This window comes from Mustela erminea, chromosome 15, assembly GCF_009829155.1.
Source record: "Mustela erminea isolate mMusErm1 chromosome 15, mMusErm1.Pri, whole genome shotgun sequence".
NCBI classification, from domain to species: domain Eukaryota; kingdom Metazoa; phylum Chordata; class Mammalia; order Carnivora; family Mustelidae; genus Mustela; species Mustela erminea.
The window spans coordinates 46,157,408-46,182,313 of record NC_045628.1 but is presented as its reverse complement, the minus strand read 5'-3'; the positions used below and the strand labels follow the sequence as shown (position 1 = coordinate 46,182,313).

General features: G+C 36.6%; 1 protein-coding gene across 5 annotated transcripts in view; it reads right to left on the bottom strand.

Moving 5' to 3' along the window:
* Positions 1-24,906, bottom strand: part of DIAPH3 (diaphanous related formin 3) — a 499,882-nt gene that overhangs the window by 196,441 nt on the left and 278,535 nt on the right. For all 5 annotated transcript variants that reach the window (XM_032314557.1, XM_032314558.1, XM_032314559.1 and 2 more), the window contains one exon: positions 13,300-13,429. In XM_032314557.1, the coding sequence (XP_032170448.1) occupies positions 13,300-13,429 (130 nt within the window). The remainder of the gene's footprint in view (positions 1-13,299; positions 13,430-24,906) is intronic.

The following is a 24,906-nucleotide window of genomic DNA, read 5'->3' as shown; positions in this document are numbered from 1 at the left end:
GTAAGGAACAAAGCACACTTGTGAGAGAGAAGGATGTGAGCAAATTGTAGGCTAATCATGTCTGGGCCATCCAACAGGGAAAACCAAAGAATATATAAGAACTTCTTCGGTGTCTTTCTTTTTCAGCAATTCTATTTCCACAGATAATTCCTTTATACATCTTCAAACATAATTTTAACTGCACTGTTTGTAACTGTCAAGTTCTTTGAGCTCAGTGATTATATATATATATATATATATATATATATATATATATATATATATTTTTTTTTTTTTTTTGTACTAGAAATCCCAACTACAGCAGAGTTTTAAATTGTACACCCTCAAAGAAGTGTTAATTTACTGGTGTCCTTGTATGTGACCTGTGTATGAATTTTATCTTTCAACACTGTCACATTCCTTGACCAAGAAATTAATCTTTTTTATTCTTTTCCATTACTTGTAAGTAACAAAACACAGCCGTCCTCAAACAGAGTTGACTAGATTATTTTAAGGGCACTTTCCACCTTTGCATTTTACTCAGTTAATATTCAATCAATGGAATGTCTCTCAGTCACCTCAGATGTCACGTGTATCAGCCCCCAGGCAACTGCCCATCTGCAATCTCCACATCCTGGTGAACAGCAGAACAATGAACTGTGTTTCTGCCTTCTCCACACTGCACTTAGGAGTTTCCAAACACTAATTTAAACATGGCTTCAAGTCAGCCAGTAAACTGCTTTCACTGTTGTGACTTCTACAACATCTGAGCTCCACCCAGAAGCTGCCTTGACTATTTCATGCTCTGCTGCTACATTTTACTCCAGAACGACACCCTGCTTTTTAGTTTCCCCTCCCCCCCAGCCCCTCTTCATCCACTCTGTCGGTACTGACACTGGAAAAAATGTCTATTTGCCTTGTCTACTGCAACCCTCGATCAATCCTACTCAGACATAATAAAAAGGGTCAAAAACTCTAGCTAGGCCCCCTAGTGAGGTGCCCTCCCCACCCATCATACCTGGTAATTATCTCTATCTTTGCAATTACTATACTCCATTACTTTTATCTTTGTGTGTGCCTTCCTCTCCCAAATGACCACAAATTCCTTGAGGGAAGATACCATATTTTATTTATTTTTGTATCTTCAATTACATAACATACTGCAGACACTCAAATATTTGCTGAAGGAATGGATTTTGGCTTTAGCTTTCACCTCTTGAGGTTAATAGAGTAAATATCTAAAACCTTAAAATTCAGCAAACAGATTTATCTTCAGTGCCTTGTCATTATGATAATTATGCATTAGAGGTATTAAGTATAAAAGTTAAAAGTCACAACCATAAGTGTTTAAGTTTAAAGTAAAGTATAGACTTTCTGTAATGTTATGGCCTCCGCCATTTGCTAAGATTTCAAGAAAGGAGAGTAGAAATTACGTAGACCTATGTAATTTTTACAATTAAATAACAATCCTCTGTGAATATCTCCTGGAGATGCTGGTTATTATTTTATAACAAGCATCCTAAGAAGTGTCACATTCATTCTTACCTATCATGAAAACATTCCAGGAAAGGTGATCTCTTTAAAGAAGGCTTACACAACCTATTACCATTAAACAATTCAAACATTCAACCTAAATGAACCATTTTGTACTCACAAACACAGTAGTTTTGAGATGGCAACAAACTAGGCATTAAAGCATTTCAGGTTCCTGGGCACCTGGGTGGCTCAGTGGGTTAAAGCCTCTGCCTTTGGCTCAGGTCATGATCTCAGGGTCCTGGGATTGAGCCCCGCATCGGGCTCTCTGCTCAGCAGGGAGCCTGCTTCCCCCTCTCTCTCTGCCTGCCTCTCTGCCTACTTGTGGTCTCTGTCTGTCAAATAAATTAATTAAATCTTTTAAAAAAAAAAAAAGGCATTTCAGGCTCTCAATCAAATAAAGGTATTTTATGAAACTCTAAGAATATTTTATAAACGCAAGTTTAAAAAAATAAATAAATAAATTTAGACAAGATGGACAAAGACCTCAGCAACATTTTAAAAACCTCCACATTAAGTGGGCCTCTAACAAAAATCTAAGTTCTAGAATAGCATTGTGAAACCCATGATTATTTTGAGAAAACATACAACTGAAACCGGAGGACAGAAAAGCACAAACTCAAAATAAATCGCAACAACAGACAAAGGTAAACTGAAAGAAGCAGTGGGGAATGAAGGGTCAGTTATCCTCATGAAGCCCTGGCCTTCCTCTGTTGTCTTCCTTCCGTCCCATTGTTCTCATTCTTGATGGGACCCCTTACACTAAATTGTCCTAACTTGCATTTCCTAATTTACTGTACTACATGCAATGAGAATTTTGTGGTTATTTTATTTTTTTAACATCATGCTGCTAGAGAACGGCCTATGTCTACTATGGAACCTGGAAAGAGGAAAGGTAGAAAGCAAGCAGAGGTGAGAGGGTGAACGCAGCCCAGTGCAAGGGCCTAGCTCAGGTCGGTTTTCTGAACCCTCCACTTCTTCCCCTGCTCTCCGATATGGGGGAGAGAAGCAGCCTCGTGCTCTACAATCATGAAGAGAGTGTTAAAGGTCAGTCAGCTTTTTAGAAACCAGTAGTAGTGGAGTGCCTGGGTAGCTCAGTGGGTTAAGCCTCTGCCTTGGGTTCAGACCCTGATCTCAGGGTCCTGGGATCAAGCACCGCATTGGACTCCCTGTTCGGCAGAGAGCCTGCTTCCCCCTCTCTCTCTACTTGTGATTTCTTTCTGTCAAATAAATTTTTAAAATCTTAAAGAAAAAAGAAACCAGTAGTAGTAGTAAAAACAAACCCTTCAACAGACCGTATTTATGAGATTTTGAAAATTTCTTCTTACAAATAAGATGGTCAAGATCACAGTAAACAGGACACAAAAGAGGTCCATCCTAGAGACATCTGTCATGTTATTCAAAACACTCCCTCGGGATAATGCTTTTGTGTGCATGTGTATGGGAGGGAGATGTTACCATTTCTACTATGTCCCATGGTAAATATTAAATACAGATTGGATGATGTGCAAATTTTAAGATAAACTTCTACATATGACTACAAGAGACCACGCAGCCTAACATGTCCTAGACTGCATATCTCTAGACCTGAAAAATTGCAAATTTTTCCTCCAGCCCATATCCTTCCACTGAATGCCAAATGCCTATTGAACCTTTCTTTAATATTTCATGGGCATCTTAAACTCACATTTTCAAATTGGAACTCATCTTTCTCTTTGTTTTTTTTTTTAAGATTTTATTTATTTATTTGACAGACAGAGAGATCACAAGTAGGCAGAGAGACAGGCAGAGAGAGGGGAAAGCAGGGACCCTGCTTAGCAGAGAGCTAGATGTGGGGCTCCATCCCAGGACCCTGAGATCATGGACCCCAGCCAAAGGCAGAGGCTTAACCCACTGAGCCACCAAGCCGTGCCACATTTTCCTCTTTGAATCTGCTTCTACACCTCAGTAAACAATTCGTGTTATGACTCCTCTTTCTCTTATACCCAACACACCCACTCATAAAGTCCTGTTGGTTCTACCTTCAAAATCAGAATATTTCCCACCGCTGTTGCTCCTTCCTTCTGGTCCCAGCAAACATGCTTTCCTCCCTGGATGATCCTTACACCATCTAAGTGGATTCACTGCTTCTGCCATTGTTCTTCTGGATTTTTTCCCAAAGCAGAAGCCAAACCAAGCCTTTGAAAATACAAGTCAGATGTCAATCTTCTGCTCGAAACCTTTCTAGTGCCCGCCCCCCCCAAAGTAAAGTCAAAATCTGTCTAACTAGGAGTCCTGTCTTACAGAATCTGTGACCTTTCTGACCTCATCTCTCATGCCCTCCCTCTGTTCCAGTGTCACCTGCCTCTCTTGGGACTTCTCTAGGGCTCTACTGACTAGAATGCTTCTGACACCCAGATTGCCTTGCCTCCTCCTCCCACTTCTTTCACATTTTTTCGCAAAGGCCACCTTCTTTCTGGGGACTTCTCTGACCACTCAGCCTTAATTGTGGGGAAAAAAACAAAACCCTGCCCTGGAATTCCAGAGCTCACCATATGACATAATATATGTGCACTTCTTCCTGTGGCAGATGTTCCATAAAACATCAACTTAGAGCAGACACTTTTCTTTTATGCTCACAGCCCTATCCCGTCTTCCAAATTGTGCCTGGACAGAGGGGGCACTCATGAGATGGCTCGTAAAAAAACAAAGGAGTCCATCTTATTTTTTTCACTGTCAAATTCAGGTCTGCTCCTTATTGATGCAAATGCCTAGCAACCTGTTTGCTACGCTGTGAGAATTCAATCAACTTTTTGGAAAGACTTCTTTCCTTGTAAGGTCCAAACATACCCAAAACCATAAATGAGCACTAATACTTTTTTCCTTCAAATACATAGTATGACAGACAGCTGCTGAGAAACAGGACACATGTGTTTACATGACAAGAGTCCAACTGCTGATCGATTTAAATCTATATCTGAAGATGACCTCTTCTGAGGGGAGGGGGGAAGATTCTCCAGAACCTATTTTCTTTAGGTTTTTCTATGTAGGCAAAGAAATATCTTTTTTGATGTTTCTATCACTTGCAACATCTTTTTTTTTTTTTTTTTTTTTTTTGACAGAGAGACCGTGAGAGAGGGAACACAAGTGGGGGAGTGGGAGAGGGAGAAGCAGGCTTCCCACTGAGCAGGGAGCCCAATGTGGGGCTCCATCCCAGGACGCTGGGATCATGACCTGAGCTGACAGCAGATGCCTAACGGCTGAGCCACCCAGGCATCCCGCAACATTTTATCTTAAGTGTTCGTTTGTATTTCACATTTTCATGTGGAAATGGAAAACATTTCCAACTAACTTAATTCCTTAATAATTCCAAGCTAGTAAATCTATTTTTTAAATGACATGCAAAAGTTTCCAGAAAAAAATAAGCTCCAAGTTGTTGAAGAGTTGTTGGACCCTAGCTACTTTTTACTGCCTCTTTCAAAAGAAATCTTTTTTATCAAAGTTCAAAACAGGAAATAAAAATAGTGACTCAGGCTGCAGGAGAGGAAGGAAAGTAGAACTCATTTTCCAAATTCCTTTCCCTATGCTAGGATGTTCAACCAGTGAAAATGCATTGTGCTGTGCACTTAAGATTTGTGCAATTTCCTATGTGTATATCGTTCTTTAATTTTTAGAAAAGTAAATAAATTTTTCAATGACACAGATCCATGAAATTCAAAAGCTTACATAAGTTTCAGGCAAGACACAGTCGGGATCTGTTCAAATAACTATTGAGAATACATGTTAAAATGACATAATTATATTATTCACAGAGACTCTTGCTTTTCACAGAGACTCATGTTTATCTGCATTATTACTGACGAAATAGGCAGTTGTGGGTCAGTAAGAAATAATCACTGAAAAACAACAGCTACAACTACAGCAAATACAGAGAATATTTACATAGTCCTTATGGTGTGCTATACAACTATTTGACTATTTGCACATATTAACTATTTGCACATATATACATACAACTATTTATTTGCATATATTAACCTATAAGCTTACAACAAACCTCTGAATGAAATATAAATATTGTTCCCGTTTTCAGGTAAGAACACTGAGTCCCAATGGGGATAAGGAACTCATCCAAAGTTACACCTCCAGCAATGGGCAGAGGTGGGGTTTGCACCCCAGTTGTCTAACTTCAGACTCTGTGACTGTAACAACTTCCTCCATAATATAACGTCTCCAAAATCTCATGGGGATCCCATTTTTTATTTTGCCCACTGAAATTATTTATTGGGGTTATTGTAATTATCACCGCTTGTTAATGAAAATTCCTTACCTTCAGAGGCATATGATGGATTTCAGTTTTAAATGCTTTAGTATTTGCATGTGATGATGAAAGAAAAGTGTATTTCAGAAGCTCACCAACAATAACCCTTAAACACCAAAACATTTCACGACATAATGCTAACTGCTTTCCATATGTATGTCGATCTGTGTAACTGCTTCACCATTTCGTGACACTCAGAGAGGCTGGTGCTACTTGCGTGCAGTTATGGGAGTGAGGACAAGGACGACTATACGGATTGGATAGTAGCCCTCTCACCCCCGAATCCATGGCCACAAAGCACTTCAGCATGTGACTTATTTGGCAATAGGATCTCTGCAAAGGATATCAGTTAAGAATCTCGAGATGAAATCACCCTGGATTTAGGGAGGCCTTAAACCAAATGACTGGTGTCTTTACAAAGAGAGGTGAGAGACAGAGACATGGAGGAGAAGAGGAACCAGGGGTTGCTGGCAGCCACCAGAAGCTATGAGAGAAGCACAAGATGGCTCTTCCCTGAGAGACTTCAGAAGGAACCCATACTACCAACACCTTGAGTTCAGACTGCTGTATTCCTGATTAATTAGAGAATAAATTCATAGACTTCTACTGGTTAAAGAAACCTAGCGTGTGTTCATCCGTTATGGCAACCCTATGAAGCTCATACAACTATTATTTCAAGACTCGGCAAGTCACACACAGCCTGGTTTCTGGGGAGCAGCTGACAGATTTGCCTGTAGCATCTGAGCCCCCCCATAGCACTCCACCCAGCTGGTGACATGGCGACCTTGTGAGCAGCGACATTCAGCAGATTGCAGTGAGGGAGCGTGTTTCATCCCCTGCTTAGGCTTCCTCAGAGCGCACAGATTTGTTATGGTAAGCTATCCTTCAGAATGCTCTCATTCTGAAATCTTCTTCCATCCGCCTTGTTTATAATTTCCCACTTCCTGTTGCAACACTGAGGGGCCGTAAATACTGCTTTGTGGCCAGCCGTCTAGAAGAGCTCTGAGACCTTGCTTGTCACTGTTGATTCTGTCCTGTGACTTGATGTCCTGTGACTTGATGTGAGCTATGGCTCATAGGTGACACTGACAGAACTGTTCCAGTAGCTATTTCAAATCCATAGCTGGCCCCAAATCTGCAAACACTGTAAACTGTTAGTTTCTTGAAAAGATTAATGCTGTATTGATGCCACTTTCAGTCTGCTAACCTCCAAAAAGATATAGAGGTCTTCCTGATGTGTTTTTCTTCTTCATCATCATCTATCAGCCCCAGCAGCAGCCGATTCAAGAAATGTTCTCAGCTCAGTATCTCAAAAAGCAATCTTTAGCTGGAAGTGTAGTTCCTTCATGCCTAGTGTTCTTCAGCATCAGTCTATAGACTCCTTAATCCTTCCAGGGACTTTGGTCATGCTCTTTCTACATTCCATTACGACGCTTTTCAAAATAGTTGATATTTGCACAGAGCAACAGTGCAATACAACCTTACATGCGAGTCTCTGATATAAACTTTTGACGCCAACCCTATAGAGCTAATCCCTGGAAATTAACCGGGAGAATTTAAGTAAAATCCTATCCAACAGACAACTTGCACTTTGTGGCCCCTTACCAGCACACTGAGCTCATAGTATACTACATGTATTTTTCATATATCTTGTAGCTACCTTGTGAAGGACCCAGTTATATATTTCATGCTACCTTTTTATGTTAAAAGTGTTCATTTGAATAGAAAATTTTTACAAATACAGCCCTTTTAGTACATATATGCAAACCTATACTGAGTTACATTTTAAAAATAAATTTATCATTTATTACATTTGGCTTGTAGTGACATTAAAATTATTCTACAATTCTTAAGTATACTAACTAGATCAATACAGATTATCCAAATAGATCATTGAGACCTAATTACACAGGAGTCACAAAGTAGTTTCCCAGACATAACTTGTAACTCTACCATCTAGCCGCAGAATCAGGTTACATAGGTAGGAGATAGCAAATGTTTTCATTATTTCTACAGGATAATGCAAAAAAAAAGTACAACCATCCATCCACACTTCCCTTTTGGAAAAGAGTCAACGGATAATTCAGAGTATTACTAGCCTTTACTGGCTATTTGCTTATAATAAAATTACAACTATTAAAGTAGCAAAACAGAGGTAGGTGGTAAAGAAATATATACATATAGGGATGAGTTAATAAAAAAAAAACTTAATATACCTGTATAAACAAATGCATTCTAAAAAAAAATCTAGGAGATATCATAGATCTAACTCTGAAATTAAATGTGAATATTCATGAATATATTTATTTAGATTGCCTCAATATTTCCTTATAATGTGCGAATTTATGTTGCGTCTGTTCAAAAAAGGAATTGAAGCATAATTGTAATTTTATAAACTCATGTGGTAATTCATGGTTTGAACAAGAACCTTTGATGTTCCGAAACTGCTTACTAGTGAACACCTAACACAGCAGGGCTATGACTGTTTCTTTAAGTGATCTGATCAAATAAAACAACATTCTGTATACACTATTCTACAGCCGAAAAGCTCTACGCAGGAAAAGTGCCTTAAGTTATTCTATTAATGTGCTAGAGGTGCATCCCAAATGCCAAGGGCTGGGTAGCTTAAACAACAGAAACTTCATTCCTCACAGTGCTGGAGTCTAAGATCAAGGTGTCAGTATATTTGGTTTCTTCTGAAGCAAGAAGATGGCCTCAGCTTATAGACAGCTACCTTCTTGCTGTCTCCTCACATGGTCGGTCTGCATGCATGTGAACCCCTGGTGTCCATCTATCCAAATTTCCTCCTCTTATAAGGATACAATTCACACTGGATTAGGGCCTATCCTAAGAGACTCGTTTTACATAATCACCTCTTTAAACACCTATTTTCGCATTCAATCACAATCTGAGATACTAAAGATTAAGGCTTCCAAATATGAAGGGCTTAGGCACAGGCGGACAGAATTCAGCTCCTACCAGAATACATTTTTGTGCCCTTTATTGATAATTCAGTTAAAGCAATACCTTATGTGGTTGTCATCTCTCAATTATTTTATTATAAATGCCCCCCCCCACCATGAGCTTTCGAATGATTTCACTATATTGGCAGAAATGCACACAAATGAGTATTTTCATAAAACTCTAATATCCTACAGTTAATTTGAAATGCCAGATGAATGATTTATCTCACAAAATTAAGAGGCCCCAACCTATGACCTAATATAATGTTATTTATGTTATTAAGTCTGTCACACAATGAATATTTTTATGTACTTAAAGTACACACTTAATGTCTAAAATGCAATTGAATTAACAACTAATCCTGAATATTCAAAATATATACATCAAACTAATAAATTTTAATTGGCATTTTTAGAAGTGTAGAGTATAAGAAGGTTAATGGGAGCCTTTGAAAATGCTTTCTGCTTGTTAGAGCACATGAATTTGAAATTTCAAACACTATACATTTCCAGGTGGCAGCCACCTGGAAATGAAGTGTTCTAAGTGCTCACAGTAGGTGAATAAAAGATAAACATTTGGTATTTAGTAAGCCATTTATCATAAAATGTTGATAAGTCATGTGGCACTGAAATTGGAGATGTATTTGAGTAGACAAATATTTGGGTCAGACCAAGGAGTTACTAGCCAAAAGCAAACAAATAGTCTTAAAAGCAGAGATGTCAATAAAAGGGAGAGGACAAATATCAAATGTAAAATATCAAAGAATGCTCCCAAAAGCTAAACATGTGGAAATGGAAAAAAGTGAAAAAACATTAGAAATGGGGAATCATTAAATCCACTCTGACAATACACCGAAGGCGGCCCATTCTCTAGAAGCTAATTCCATCTACAGTAATTCCAGGAATACTCTCTAATCTAGACTCTGAGTTCTTAGACAGTGGTTTAAGATTTTCCGGAAAGCCTATGAATTTATCCTTGAAGAAAGACTAGAGCCCACTGAAACTTAGGTGGCGCTCCCCAGAACAACCAAGAAAAAAGCCCCAGAGGGAAAATGACATTTACTCTTAAGCTGCTCTATGAGGGAGGGTATGAGGCAACATTCTAGACCACAGCTTCCCGTAGATTTAACTTAGAATCTACCACATGGCTCGCAGCTGATGTGAATGAAGGCTGTAAAGAAACAAGGTGAATGAAAACAGGGATACCAAAGAAAGGGTGCTAGGAAGGATTTTCTCAAGTAAATAAAGTTTAGGGAGGAGAGGTAATGGGTGTAGGAATGAAAAGCACATTTTATGGGCCTATTGTGATCTATGCGTGTGGTGTGGCTAAAGATGGCAAGTATGCTGTTGGATATGCAAGCATGGAGCTTAGAAGGGATGATGGGGGTACAGATCTGTAAGTCATTAATGAAATGATGTTATGTAAACCCTTGGAAGCTGAAGAGATCACCTCAGGATTTATGGCAAGAAAGAAAAAGAAGGGCTCAGTATTAGACTAATAACACAGGCAATAGTTAGAGGCTTCATCGAAGAGGAGGAAGAATAAAGGACCCGGAGAATGTAAAAGGAGCCAGTTAGGACAGGAGCTGGATGCCAGTGAGGTCACCTGTGTTACTACCAAGACAAGGGCACAGTTTCTGACACCAAGTAATCACACAACACCTGATTATCAAATGAAGAAGTGAGTTCTAGACTGGACTTGCACGGCATTCCTAGAATTTAGACTCCCTAGGGAAGAAGAGAAATATATGGCAGAGATACAATAACCCTGAAACAGACAGGGTTGAACAAGGTGACACTGTAAACTTGCCTCAATTAACTCCCCAAATTCTCCGAGTTTTGTCGTATTTTCTACTCATTAATAAAATACCATTCAAGGTTAATCATGAAGCTGGTTATTGTGAAATAATCAATAAAACCTTCACAGATTGGAGTCCATTAACTTCAGCTGTTTAGACAAGAGAACAATGTATTCACCCTTCAAAGACCAGGAAAAAGAAAAAAAAAAAAAATATTGCAATGGTATATAGAAATACAAATAATGACCCAAAATATTTTCATTGAAATACAACAGAAAAGCTGTAAGCCATTATCTCTTAGAAAAGAAGCAGCCCTAATGAAGTAGATTTTTGAAAATTGTCATACGGGTAAGCTCATTAGTTGCAATGAAAGATCCCCCTGCTGATCCACGAGGACTTAATGGCCAGGATTTTGTTATGTCTCAAAAACAAAGGTACTTTTTAATTCATGTGATAGCTCACTGAGGAGACTTCAAATATGGAAACTTTTAAATGATGATATATAATAGAAAAGCACTGAAATTTTCCAAAGCAAACATAGGCTTACTTCATCCAAAACTATTACATTCATTCCTCTAAAATCTCATTCATTAATAGGGTAATATTATCACACGAAGAAATTATGCTCTACAATCACCTACACTATGTAAAAAAAAAAATCTACATCATCTATATCTATCTATCTCAGTGATGGCTTTTTCATTTCAAATATCTCGTTGGCTGCTCCCGGTGTAACACATTCATGCTATCTGCTGACCTATACACATATGCATGCCTCCATTATAGCAGATGGAAATGAAAAATCTCGAAGCCTAGAATGCCCCAGTAGAGACATTAAAAAAGAAAACAAACATAAGTATCTAATTATCAAGCTACAGCTCTACAAGCCCTTATCAAAGTTAGTTTTCAAAAGCAAAATAATAAAATATTTATACAGAATTTTAAGTACAATTAAGTGAGTCAAAATAGATAAATGATATTTTAAAAACTTAATTTAGATCACCACTGCTGGAAAATAAATTCTATACTAACACGTACATCTGAAAGAGAAGTATGTTCCAGCTCACCGTTCAGCTTTAGAAACAGGAGAAAAAGATGGTGACATGGTCAGGAATGCAAACTGTTATTAACATAAAATGCTTGCATGGATTTAATTCTTCCCAAAGACATAATGTTGATATAAACTATTACTCTACTCAGCTATCTTTTCTCTAGAAAAAAAGCTTTCTCTGTGTTTCAAGACTTTATGTATAACTTTTTCATCTGTTATTCTTTTACTTATCATGCTTACCATGCATCACTTTCAATTTCCCCACTTTCAATTCTCTTTTGGCCCATATACTTAAATTTTATCCCCAAATTTCAGAAATCTCATTTTAGAGGCATTACCTTCCCTGAATTAATGAATCAATCACTCAAAAGCTATTTTGAGTATTATTGAGTTGTTTTAATGTTCTTTTTCCTCTGTGCACTTTTGCCCTATCTCATTGTTTAGTATAAAAAAAAAACTTTATTTTCCCTTCTTAAATTCCATTAAAACACTTACACCCATATACATGTACACACACACGGTCATTATCTTCTTATGTCAAGGACATTCTTAGGTAACACAAGGGCAAAGTAAATCATTCCAACATCATTACAACATTAGCATTCAGGAGCAAAAAGTAAAGTAAAAAGCTTATTTTTAAAAATCCAGACTAATTATTTCTAACTCTCCTCTACCCTCCCTGCCACCTCAATATATTGGCTGTATGAGTTACATACTTCAAAGAAACATACATCTCAGGAAAAACTGTCAAAGAACATCTCATCCAATCACATTGCCACTCTGCAGATGGAGTGTTACAATCCCCATTTTATGGAAGAAACAAAAGGAGTAGAAAATGACAAAAGTAATTTTTTTTAAGAAGGAGTAGTCACTAAAATGGGGGATTGTGGTGAATTATTCTTAAGTTGAAAAGTTCTAATTTTAGGAAGACAATAAACAACAAACAACACAAAAATAGTCTGCCATTTCTAATGACCAGTTTTCAACACACTGACAATACAGCTATCCCACCATTTCAAATGAGTTGTCTCCCAAGAAGTATGTACGTCAGTGCGCATATATTCATAGAAATGTGTATGCATAAATTGGTGGTTGGAGCAAGTAAAATTTTTACCAAAGAATAGGATATATAAATAAAAACTGGAATCTTCAAGTCATCAAAAATTGCATTTAAATCATACTATGACTATTAATAACAGATCCTGTCCTATCCTAACCCTTTGCAACCTGATCTAAATCCAGTAGGGACAGAAGCAGAAGAGATAGCTGGGCATTAGAAAGGACTGAAGGGAATTTCTAGCTGTTTGGTCCCTACTAGGACAAAGGATGCAGTCTCTACCTTCAGTGTGGGTGGACACAGATTTAACTTAGGCTAACTAGGCACATTGATTACTGGGGCTTAGCCCAGACACAATGATCCTCCCCAAGTGAAGGATCCTGACTCAAGTGAGCATTACCATGGTTACAGAGGAGGCAGCTGAGCAGCAGAGGGAGGGGCTGGCAGGTAGTCATAAGGTTTAAACTATACAACTACCTATCTTTTATATTTTTAAAAACATATTTAAAACACAGAGGCAAAGTAGCAAGTATGTTCAAACAAAAGGCGTTATTTTCTGTCTTGACGAACTAACTAAAGACCCAGAGCTGTGAAATGTTTTCTGTGAAAGCACAAACCTTTACTGGCTTTGTCTAAATGTTCCAAATCATCCACAAAATTCAGGATATCAGGGTACTCTTCTTCACATACTTCCACCAGAAAATGAAGTAGTGTTGTTTTCTGATCTGCTGATTTTGTGTCTTTTAGCTAGATAGGACAAGAGGGAGAAAAAACAGTCAAAAATATTTTGGTAATCTGTCTACTTACCTAATGTTAATACTGTATTTTGTAGGTAAGAAGTAAACGAATTGTAAAATTAGTCAATTCTATTTCTGAATTGCAAATGTTTAAGTACTTGAAAAGCTATCTATGGATTGTTGTTTGAAGTCATTAACATTTTTTGAAAACAAAGTATAAGCTTAATCCAATCTATTATGCAACATATTATGGGAAAAAATACATGATAAACACTTAGGAGAACAGAATAATCTGTAAGTCTATATAATAACAGTACTTAAAACAATCCCAGACATTTGTTCCTTTTTTAAATTAAAAAAAAAATTGGTACATATTTATGACATGCCTACTAGAGGCTATAGGAGTCAGAGATACAACAACAAACAAGGTACAGAGCTGTTCCTCAAGAAGCTGTTTAGTAGGGGGGAAAACACACACACGCACGTGCGCACGCGCACACACACACGTACATTTACCCTGTTGTGACAAACAGTATAATAGAAATAATCAAAAAGTACACCTCAGAGGACAGGACATCTGGAACACTGGTAGACAGGAAGTTGTATGGATTAGGGAAGGGAAAAGAAAATTCAAAAGGGCCGTACCACGAGCAGATGGAGCAATATTTGAAAAATGCCACACTTGAGGACGAAGAAGACACATTTGAGGAGTCTGAGTGACTCAGAAAAATAAGTGTGTTGAGGAGGACAATAGAGAGAGTAGAAAGATACAAAGCTGGGAACATTGGAAAAGACCAGAAAACAGGCTTTTGATCCCTAAGAATTGGGAGTTTTTAAACTGGGTAAGAGATGATGAGACCTACGGTTTAGAAAAAGCTCCCTCTAGCACAGTGTGGATAAAAGACAAAAAACCAAGGGAAAGAACAGCAGCAGGGAAAGTAACTTAAAAACCGGTAACAACAATCCAGGCAGGGAAAGACAAGGCCCTGAGTCAGGGCAGTGCCATGGGGATGGAGATAATGGGACAGAGGGGCCATGGAGACCCAGGTGGTGCCATTAATTGAAGTAAATGGAAAGACAGAGGAACAGATTTGGGTGGAGTGCGGTGGGCAAAGAGATCAGTTTCAGTTTTGAACGAATTTGAAGCTTTTAAGTAACATCCAAGTAAAAATACCCACAAAGGATGTAGATTGATACAGGCGTAGAAAAATGTTTCTCAATCTTTCTCTTTCATTATTGCTGGCTAAAGAGTATTTTTAGGTTTTTCCCCTCAATCATGTGTACCTGTGAAATTTTAAAATCATAGGTATCCTGTGTATCTTTTCCTGTACTGTATGTATATCTATGCTTTGCACATTAAAAAATAGCAAGATACTTTTGCTTCCAAGAACCAATTTTCTATCCCCTGGGGAAACTGTTGAGCATACCTGGCTAGAACTCAGAGGAGTATGATGACCTAGGCCCTCCAGACTGAGGAGCCTTTAGCCCCCAAAGTTCAAGAGTTGATCAAACGAACCCAAACAGGTATACAGGATGAAAGGAGATATATATTTATACACAAGTATATGATCTATTTGTAATCCTAGTTCACAAGTTATTTTTTGCATGCTAAGTGCAGTTAGAATCTTTGTCTGTGGGGCACCTGGGTGGCTCAGTGGGTTAAGTCTCTGCCTTCTGCTCAGGTCATGATCTCAGTGTCCTGGGATCGAGCCCGGCATTGGGCTCTCTGCTCAACGGGGAGCCTGCATCCCCGCCGCCCCCACTCCGCCCCATGCCTGCCTCTCTGCCTACTTGTGATCTCTATCAAGGAAATAAATAAAAATCTTAAAAAAAAAAAAAAAGAATCTTTGTTTTCACACATATTGAGAATGCTAATCTGATTAAGCTACCTTTTCAATCCATAATTTCCTTCACATTATCTTCTTTAATGGATAAGGCGAGTAAAACTAGCAAACTTTCATAAATGTAGTCATTTTCTCTTATATAACCCAGACGTACCATAAAAGCTGTCCTTTGGTTTTATTTTTTATTTTTTAAAGCACCCTAATAGTGAACTCTTCTATCCCCCCTACCCCCATGACAGCAATAACTGCCCAGGGAATAGCATCCCTTCTATGGACACTCAGCTCCCAACTGCCACTAATTACATCCCTTCTTCACCATGCTCCTCTCCTGTGAAACTAGATGTGCAGCTCGTATGGAATCTTGATTAGCCCAAGCACCATCTACCTCTATAATTTGTAAAGCCTGGAAAGGGCTTTCCAGTACCATATATGATGCAACTAAATAGCCAGCAACTGCTAGGATTAATAGATCAAGAAATCCCTATTATCTAACAAGCAACTGGATCAATCTTGATCTTTATTCATGAGCAATAAGAATTCAGAATTATGAATTCTGAAATATAATATAGTTTATTGCATCTATCGATTTAGTCAATGTTAAGTATACAAGTCAAACAAAGATTCAAGTTATTCAGAGACCATCAGAAAGCTAGACAATAATTCATGGAGGAGGGTGCTGGATTGGCTCTGTTACTGAAAACATCGCTTGGTTAGCAAGCTGAGAATTGGCAACAGTCTAATATTGAAAAAGTTTATCTACTGAGTAGTAAATGGAATCAAAATTCTCCCATCCTTTCAGAATCTGTATTTAACTGTAAGACAAAAGAAAAATCAAATTTCCAAGTAAATAAAACTGAAAGTAAACGTAATAAATAAGAAGAAGTTCAGATAAGAAACAAAGATGGCAACCAATTGTTGATAACATAGTGTCTCATTCACAAACTGCTATGTGGCTTTAAATTCCAGGGTGGAGAATCTTCATTCAGGTCCTAACATTCTCAGGAAAAAGTACACAAAGGTATTCTTCCTGCCCCAATTACTCTATTCCTCCCTTCCCTGCCCCCCACAAGTCTCTTTATAAGAAAGAATGAGAAAAGGTCACCTTCTAAATGCATGAATGCACAATGGAATATTTATCAACGTCTTAATCTACATGTTCAATTTTTTCCCAGTTTTTGATAAATATGTACAAAAAAAGGCGCATTCTATTTCCACTAATTACTCATACGTAATCAGCAACTGAGCTAGAAGAGTAAGGAAAGCTTGGGGGATGGGTCTAATTTTGTTGAAGAGAACAGTTCACTTCAGTATACTTTGTAACACTAACTCTTGGAAAGAAAATGAAGCTAAAATACTTGCTTTAAAAATTCGTTTAGGTTTAAAAAATATGCTTTATTTAAATTTTAACAGACATTGCTTGACAGGTTTCCTTTTGTTTTATTGCCAAGAGATGTATCTTGTTGATGAGTAATCATGGCTATTAAGGAGAATTTCTTATTTGTATATTGTTTCTTTGAGGTACATTTAATGCAGCATGGATGTCAAATAAACAAAAAGATGGATGGAGTTTCTTCAACTGCTCTGTTCATTCCAGACAAAATAATGTTAAAAGAAGATACTGTAATAAATCACGGCCTAGTTGTCACTCTGGAGTAGAATTCCTTTGTAGTTACAATGCAATATTTTGAAATATTTTTAAGCTATTCAGCACAAATTTGGATGACATCTAAATAATATCCCATTGTTTTAATCACAAGGAAAATTCCTAAAATAAAAACTTCTGGGTGATCCTCAGAATCCAAAGACCCCTTACTCTAATGACACTTAAATCATAAGAACATTGCGAAATTGGCCACTCTGCTCCCATTATTGTGTTTCTATTATCTAAGTATGTATTGAAACCAGCACAGACACTCTAGCCGTGGCAGACAGTGCTGAACATAATAACATGACAAACTTATGAGAATCTGTAGGTGTCCATTGAATATTCTAGAAGACCCTAACTTGAAAATACCACTAATATTGATAATGATCAATATTAATAATCAAATAATTTTAAATTATAAATATTAACAATCATCACTATTAACACCACTATCACTAATACCACGACATTATTTTTTTTGAAGATTTTATTTATTTATTTGACAGACAGAGATAACAAGTAGGCAGAGATGCAGGCAGAGAGAGAGAGAGGAGGAAACAGGCTCTCTGCTCAGCCCAATACGGGACTCGATCCCAGGACCCCGAGATCATGACCTGAGCCGAAGGCAGAGGCTTTAACCCACTGAGCCACCCAGGCGCCCAATACCACGACATTATTATAGCCACAGCTCTTCTATGGCACTTATTCTGAGACCAGGGATAGCCAAAAAAGATGTATTTAGTGCTTAAAACACATAATATCTTTATGAGGAACTAGTATACACATAACTAAAGAGGATAAAAAAGATTTGAGAGATCATGCAGCATACTCTGCATCATATAGCTACTATCTGGTAAATCCAAGGTTTGAGGACATGTCTGTGTGAATCCAAAGTTCATAACTACCTCAAAGTACAGTTCCTCTACAAAAATCTTGAGTTTATTATGTGTCAAAGAAACAAATTTCTCAAAACCACAGTGGACAAAAATGGTAGTAAGACAACAAAAGAACATCAATGCAATTTAAAATACCAAAGCCCTATAACCTGCTACTTCTAGCCTGGAAAGCCTGTTAAAACTGAACCTTCTACCCTAAGGTCATCTCTAGTTCTGAGAGCATGACATTCTTTCTACTGTTTTATCTATAAATTTAATAAAATGCCACCTGAATCTTATCACTTAAACAGCGAGTCTTTCAACACTGCTAGTAGATTAGTGCTGACAATATTATACGAATATGGTTAGATGAAAAGATAGCTGTTTAACCTTTAACAGGCCTGAACAAGTATATGTACTAACATGATACTCCATCTTAAATCCTATGCAGAATAAAGTGATTTGTATGTACAAAATAGTATCTCTAAATTTAAGTTAAAGGTATTCATATAAAAATAGATGTGTTAACACATACTGTCAGAGAATATATATTTTCTCAGACAAAAGGTCAACATGCCAGTAAAAACTCACAAGTGAAAACCACAATTATACAATGAATAATGTTTTTGATATATGTAACCACATATAATAATAATATAAATAATCAGCATCCTGATTAAATTTTTTAAAAAGATTGGTTCTCTCTACAATGGAAATAAAAATCATAATTTAAATAAAATAAGATGCTTAGCATCATCTATATCACTGCCATAACTATTAATACTGATAATAAAATTTTCACAATGATTTTCAAGATAGATGGAGATCAATTGATATTAGGTAAAAAAAGTTACTCGACAAATACTTTGTGATATTCATATACAAAAATAATCTATATTATGTAATATTCATTCAAAATGATGAAAGCTGAAACATTATTAAGCAAGAAAATGCTTTATATAATGTGGATTCCTATCATTATAAGCTGATTTCTTCCATATCCCCCCAACCTTCCCTGAATTATGTTTTAAACTTATTTCTCTTAGATTTTAATAAGCACAGAAACTGCAGTGTTAAAAACATTTTTGCAATGCAGTGAAAATGTTAGCTCATTACACTATCTGCTATATCGTTCGATGTTCTGTTTATTTATACAGCCCCCTTATTCCATGAGACATTTAAAACAGCTCACTGTTCTTTAGATAATATAAATGAAACAAATACGTTAATTTTAAATTAAATGGTTTACTTTTTATTTTTTAAACACCACGTTTTACTTTTTTTAAAGCAGTTTCAGCTTTACAGAATAAAATGAGCAGAAAATAACAGGGTTTCCATATACCCTCTCCTCCACACCAGTTCCCTTATTACTAACATTTTGCATTAGGTGTGGTACACAACTGATTTGATGATATTGATGCATCATCATCAACTCTGCCTTCTACAGTTGTATGGATTTTGAAGCATACATAGTATATATCTACCATTACCCTGTCCTACAGAATAGTTTCACACACATCCCTCCCTCAAATTCACTGTGCTCCACTTTTCATTTCTTTCTTCTTCCCTCCCCAAAACAACGCTGGCAACCATGAATCTTTTTACAATCTTTATAATTTTCTGTCTTTAAAAAGATACATATAGTAGAAATCATCCAGTACGTATTCTTCTTGTATGGACTTCTTTCACTTAATAAGCTTTTAAGGTTCTTCCGAGTCTTTTCTTGGCTTGGGAGATCATTTATTTTTATTACTGAATAATAATGTGTTGTATGCAGGCATCACAGCCTATTCATTCACCTACTAAAGGACATCTTGGTTGTTCCCAAAGTTCAGCAATTACAAATAAAGCTGCTATAAACATTTCTGTGAAGGTTTCCAACTTCTTTGAGTAAGTAAGAGTGTGATCACTGAATCCTATGTTAAATATATGTTTAGCATGGAGCATCTGGCAGGCAAAGTTGGTTAAGCACCTGAGTCTTGATTTCAGCTCAGGCTGTGATTACGTGATCATGAGACTGAGCCCTGCATCAGGCTCCGTGCTTGGGTGGGGTCTGTTTGAACATCTCTCTCCCTTTCCATCTGCCCCTTCTGCTCATGCTCTATAAAATACCTTAAAAAAAAAAAAAATCTATGTTTAACTTGGTACCTGCCAGTCTTCAAACGTAGATGTACTATTTTGATTCCCTTCAGTAATGTATGAGAGTTCCTATTGTACTACATCTTGGTCAGGATTTGGTCTTGGCCAGTGTTTCAAGTTTTAGCCATTCTAATATGTGTGTGGTGTTATATCACTGTTTCAGCTTAATTCTCTATTGGCATATGATGTTGATTATCTGTTCATATATTTATTTGTCATTTGTAAATCTTCTTTGGGGATGTGTCTGGTCAGGTCTTTTGACCCTTTGTTTTCTTGTTGAGTTTCAAGAGTTATTTGTATATTTTGCATACAAGTCCTTTATCAGATAGATATTTTGCAAAGATTTCCTCCCAGTCTGTGGTGTATCTTCTATCTTAACAGTGTTTTTTGCAGAGCAGAAGTTTTTAATTTTAATGAAATCCAAGTTAGTGACATTTTTCTTTCAAGGATTATGTGTTTGATAGTCTATCTAAAAAGTCACTGCCAGGGGTGCCTGGGTGGCTCAGTGGGTTAAAGCCTCTGCCTTCAGCTCAGGTCGTGATCTCGGAGTCCTGGGATAGAGCCCCGCATTGGGCTCTCTGCTCAGTGGGGAACCTGCTTCCTCCTCTCTCTTTCTCTGTCTGCCTTTCTGCTTACTTGTGATCTCTTTCTCTCTCTCTCTCTCTGTCAAATAAATAAATAAATAATAAAATCTTAAAAAAATAATAAAATAAAATAAAAAAATAAAAAGTCACTGCCAAACCTGAGGCCACCTAGATTTTCTCTTCTCTTCTAAAAGTTCTGTAGTTTGCATTTTACATTTAGGCCTCTGTCCATTTTTAGTTAAATTTTATGAAAGGCTGGAAGTCTGTATGTAGGTACACTTTTTTTTTTTTTTCATGTTTATGTGTACTGGTTCCAGCACCTCTTCTTCAAAAGATTATTCTTAACTGAATTATCTTTGCTTCTTTGCTAAAGATTTCATTGTATTTGTGTGGAGTTATTTCTGCGCTATCTATTCTGTTCCATTGATCTATTTTTTTTAACCAATACAACAATGTTCTGAATACTGCAGCTTTATAAGTGTTCAAGCCCAGTAGTTCAGTCCTCCAACTCTGTTATTCTTCAGTGGTGTGTTGGCTATTCTGGGTCTCTTACATATCCATAGGACCATTAGAGTCAGGTTTCAATACTCACAAAATAATTCACTGGGATTTCGATTAGGATTACATTGAATCTCTAGATCAAATTAGGAAGAAACATCTTTAACAATATTGAGTATTCTTTTCCATTCACATGGAATACCTATTTCTTTATTAGATCTTTTTTGATTTCTTTCATCAAAATTCTAGTTTTTCTCATAAGATTTTGTTCATATTCTAGTATTACTCTTTTTTGCACTAACATAAATGATATTATTTTTACTTTCAAGTTCCAATTGTTCATTGCTGGTGTTTGGAAAGTGATTAACTTTTTTATGTCAATCTCATATCTTGAAATTTTGCTATAATCACTTATTAGTTTCAGGAACTGGTTTTTTTTTTTCCTTTTTGGTCAATTCGGGGCAATTTTCTATGTAGGCAATCATTTCACCTATAAACAAAGACACTTTTATTTATTCCTTCCCAATCTAAATACCTTTTATTTCATTTTCTTATCTTACTGCATTAGCTAGGACTTCCAACATCATGTTGAATAAGAATGGTGAGCAGGAATAGCTTTTCTTTTTTCCCAACTGAAGAGGGAAAACATTTCGTTTCTTACCATTAAGAATGATGCTAGCTGTAGCTTTTGTATATATTCCTTATCAACTTGAGGAAGTCTCCTTCTATATTTCTAGTTTGTTGAGTTTTTGCATGAATGGATGTTGGATTTTCTCAAATGCCTTTTCAACATATATATTAATATGATCAAATTATTTTTCTTATTTAGCCTGTAGATGTAATGGATTCCATTAAGTGATTTTCAAATGTTTAATCAGCCTCCTGTACCTTAATAAATCTCACTTGGTTGTGGTATGCAATTTTTTTTATACATTGTTGGTTTTGGCTTATAAAATTTTGCTGAGAATTTCTGCATCTATCTGTTTATGAGAGATATGGGCCAATAATTTTCCTTTCTTGTAATGTCTTTGCCTTTGGTACACCTATTTTATCATTATACTCCCCCACCTTTGCCACCTAAAAACAAATATTCACAAATGTCACTGTTTAACTGTAACTATAGAGATAAGAATGTTGCACGTTTTGCATCTATCCCAAAAACATAAGAGCAATGTAGACCCTTGACAAAGAAGAGGTAAACAATAAGTTCCTCGAAGAATAGAGGATCTTATTCAATTTTTTATTTTTCATTGTTAAAATATATAAAGAGAGGAGACTGGACTAAATAGGGATGCTTTCTAAGATTCATCTTGGGTGCTACCTCTAACTGATAGTAGCTGTCTAGAAGTACAGTATTAAGGACAATGCTGAGTCTCTGTGTTAGGGGCAAAGGGAGTTTGATAGATTAGCTATGCTTTTTGTGAGAATGGTAAAATGATAGCACACAAACAGTGTATTTGCTATTCACAAGCAAAGCCACTCTAATTCTAGAGAAAGAATAATTTCAAGTTAAAATGCTTAATAGCAATTAAAAGAAAACAAAGGTAATGTGAATAAAATTTATTACTTAGCAAAACCAACCAAATATTTCTTAGAAAATGCTATAGATTATGTTAATGCATGAATCAAAGGGCTTAAGAATCCTAAATAGTATCACATTGCTTTGGAAGTCAGTATTTCAGTGACTTAATTGGCTGGATGTAAAGTAAGAATGGCATTTGTTATCTCCAAGTCTTTGGCCAAAAATTGCTTTACTTTCAAAGGGTGCCAAAATTCACTGGTGTGATTTTACCAATCCGATAAAGAATAAAAATCTTTCTAAAATCCTTCTAAAACACAATGCAGATGGAACAATGGATTTGTTTGGCAGAGGTCTTTCTTCAAAATAACTTCATACAGTGAAGAAAAGGCCATATAGGAGAAGCGAAATTTCATAAAACCTTCACAGTATTACCGTACAGCTGTTAACAGTTGACAGGCAGAGGTGTTTGTCTCGTGCTTTTAATAATGACTGAAACTCTACCTGTACAAGACAGAGCCCTGCAAAATAACTCAGGACGCCGACCATCAACTTATTTCAGTTCTGCTATGTGCCTGAGAGCCACACTCCACTCACTCCTTTTTTTTACTTTCAGAGTAATGTTCAGCTTGGCATGAAAAAAAAGCAGTAGTTTTTGGAAATATTTTCACCACTCATCCTTAAGTGAAGACAAGGAGCTGTTTCTTTCTTTCTTTTTTTTTTTTTTTTCTTGTGTTGGTTAAGTTTTGTTTTTGTATGTTTGTTCTCTGGTTCCATACCACCCATCAGGGATTTTCCAAGCTGGGATAAAGAAGTAGGGCAGAAGACAAAGTGATTCTCAGTTCAGTTTGTGCATTAAAATTACCTGGGGGACCTTTAAAAAGCCACTTATCAAGATCCCTATCCATACATGCTGAAGTAATTGATCCAATGTGGAGCTGACACATCAGTATTTCTTAAAGAGTACTCCAGGTTGAGAATCAAGATACTCTAAAAAGAGGTGTTCATAATTTTAAGAATCATCCACTGGAGCTGGTGGGGGCACTAAGCAAAAAGGAAATTAAACAGTTTTAGTTTTTTTTTCCTTTAAAAATCTTCTCCAGGGTTTCCTGGGTAGCTCAGTCAGTAAAGCAGTTGGCTCCTGATTTCAGCTCAAGTCATGATCTCAGGGTCCTGGGATAGAGCCCCATTTGGGCTCTGTGCTCAGCAGAGAGCCTGCTTCAGGATCCTCTCTCTCTCTGCCTCTCCTCCCCATCCCCCATCATGGAGCCCTCTCTGTCTACAATAAATTAATAAATCTTTAAAAAAGAAAGAAAGAATAAATATAAAAATCTTCTTCATCACAGCTCTGGGCAGCTTTATTCTACTTTTGGTTAGCCTGTGCTTGTAAAAGGAATATACAGGAGATGAGATAAAAATTTCATGCACTTCAATGAACAGACCAAAAAAAAAAAAATCTTTTAAATGGACAAAAAAATCAAAATCAAGAGAGGAGACAAAAACAAATCTTGTCTCCTGCTGCCTGCCCTTTTAATGCCTAACTTCTAACCCCTCCACACTCTCATTACTATGTATCCTTTGATGACTTCATCTTTGAGATGAACTCACTGTGTGTTCTACCACCAAACAGAATAGAAAAGTTTCTTACAAAGTGATTAATACTGATACATTTATAATGGAATCAATAATTTCAAAAAAACCCAGCATAAACACTGACAAAAGTCATTACAATTTGTTAACTCTTTCAAAATTTATATCTATATCCTGATATAGTTTATTTAATTAGTCAGAACAAAGAGCTACACTTTATGGCTACATCATCCAGTTGTGTTGATGAGCATAATTTGTTACTCTGAAACTACCTATCATTAGACATTAGGAAATATTAAACACATGTTATACCTATTGTGTATAGACTGATAACATCTGCTTTTTAAATATATAAGTTAAAACCCTCTCATATACCTTAGTATGGTGTTAAACTTTGATGATTGGATCAACTCACTCTTTTGCTAGAATACCAATCTACCTGAAAGGGGGGGGGGGGGATCTTTGCCCTAACAACAGAAAATTAACTTCAACACAAAGCACACACACATTTTTTCTAGGTGGGCACTTTGGTCAAGCGATCACCTACCATTTACTGACTGAATTTCTAAGGATATGGGTTTCCATTTAATCAATAGCAGGTAAAGAAAAAAGAATACAATTTCTAATTGCATATTATCTAATTCTTATCTAAAGTCTAGAATATCTTGGGAGGACTTTATGGATGAAAAGAAGTCCATCCATTCTTTTATATATTCTAAGGTTTATCCTTTTAAATAGCCAAGCCATCAGAAAGCAAGGTACTTCTACCATTTTACTTCAACTAGGAATAGCA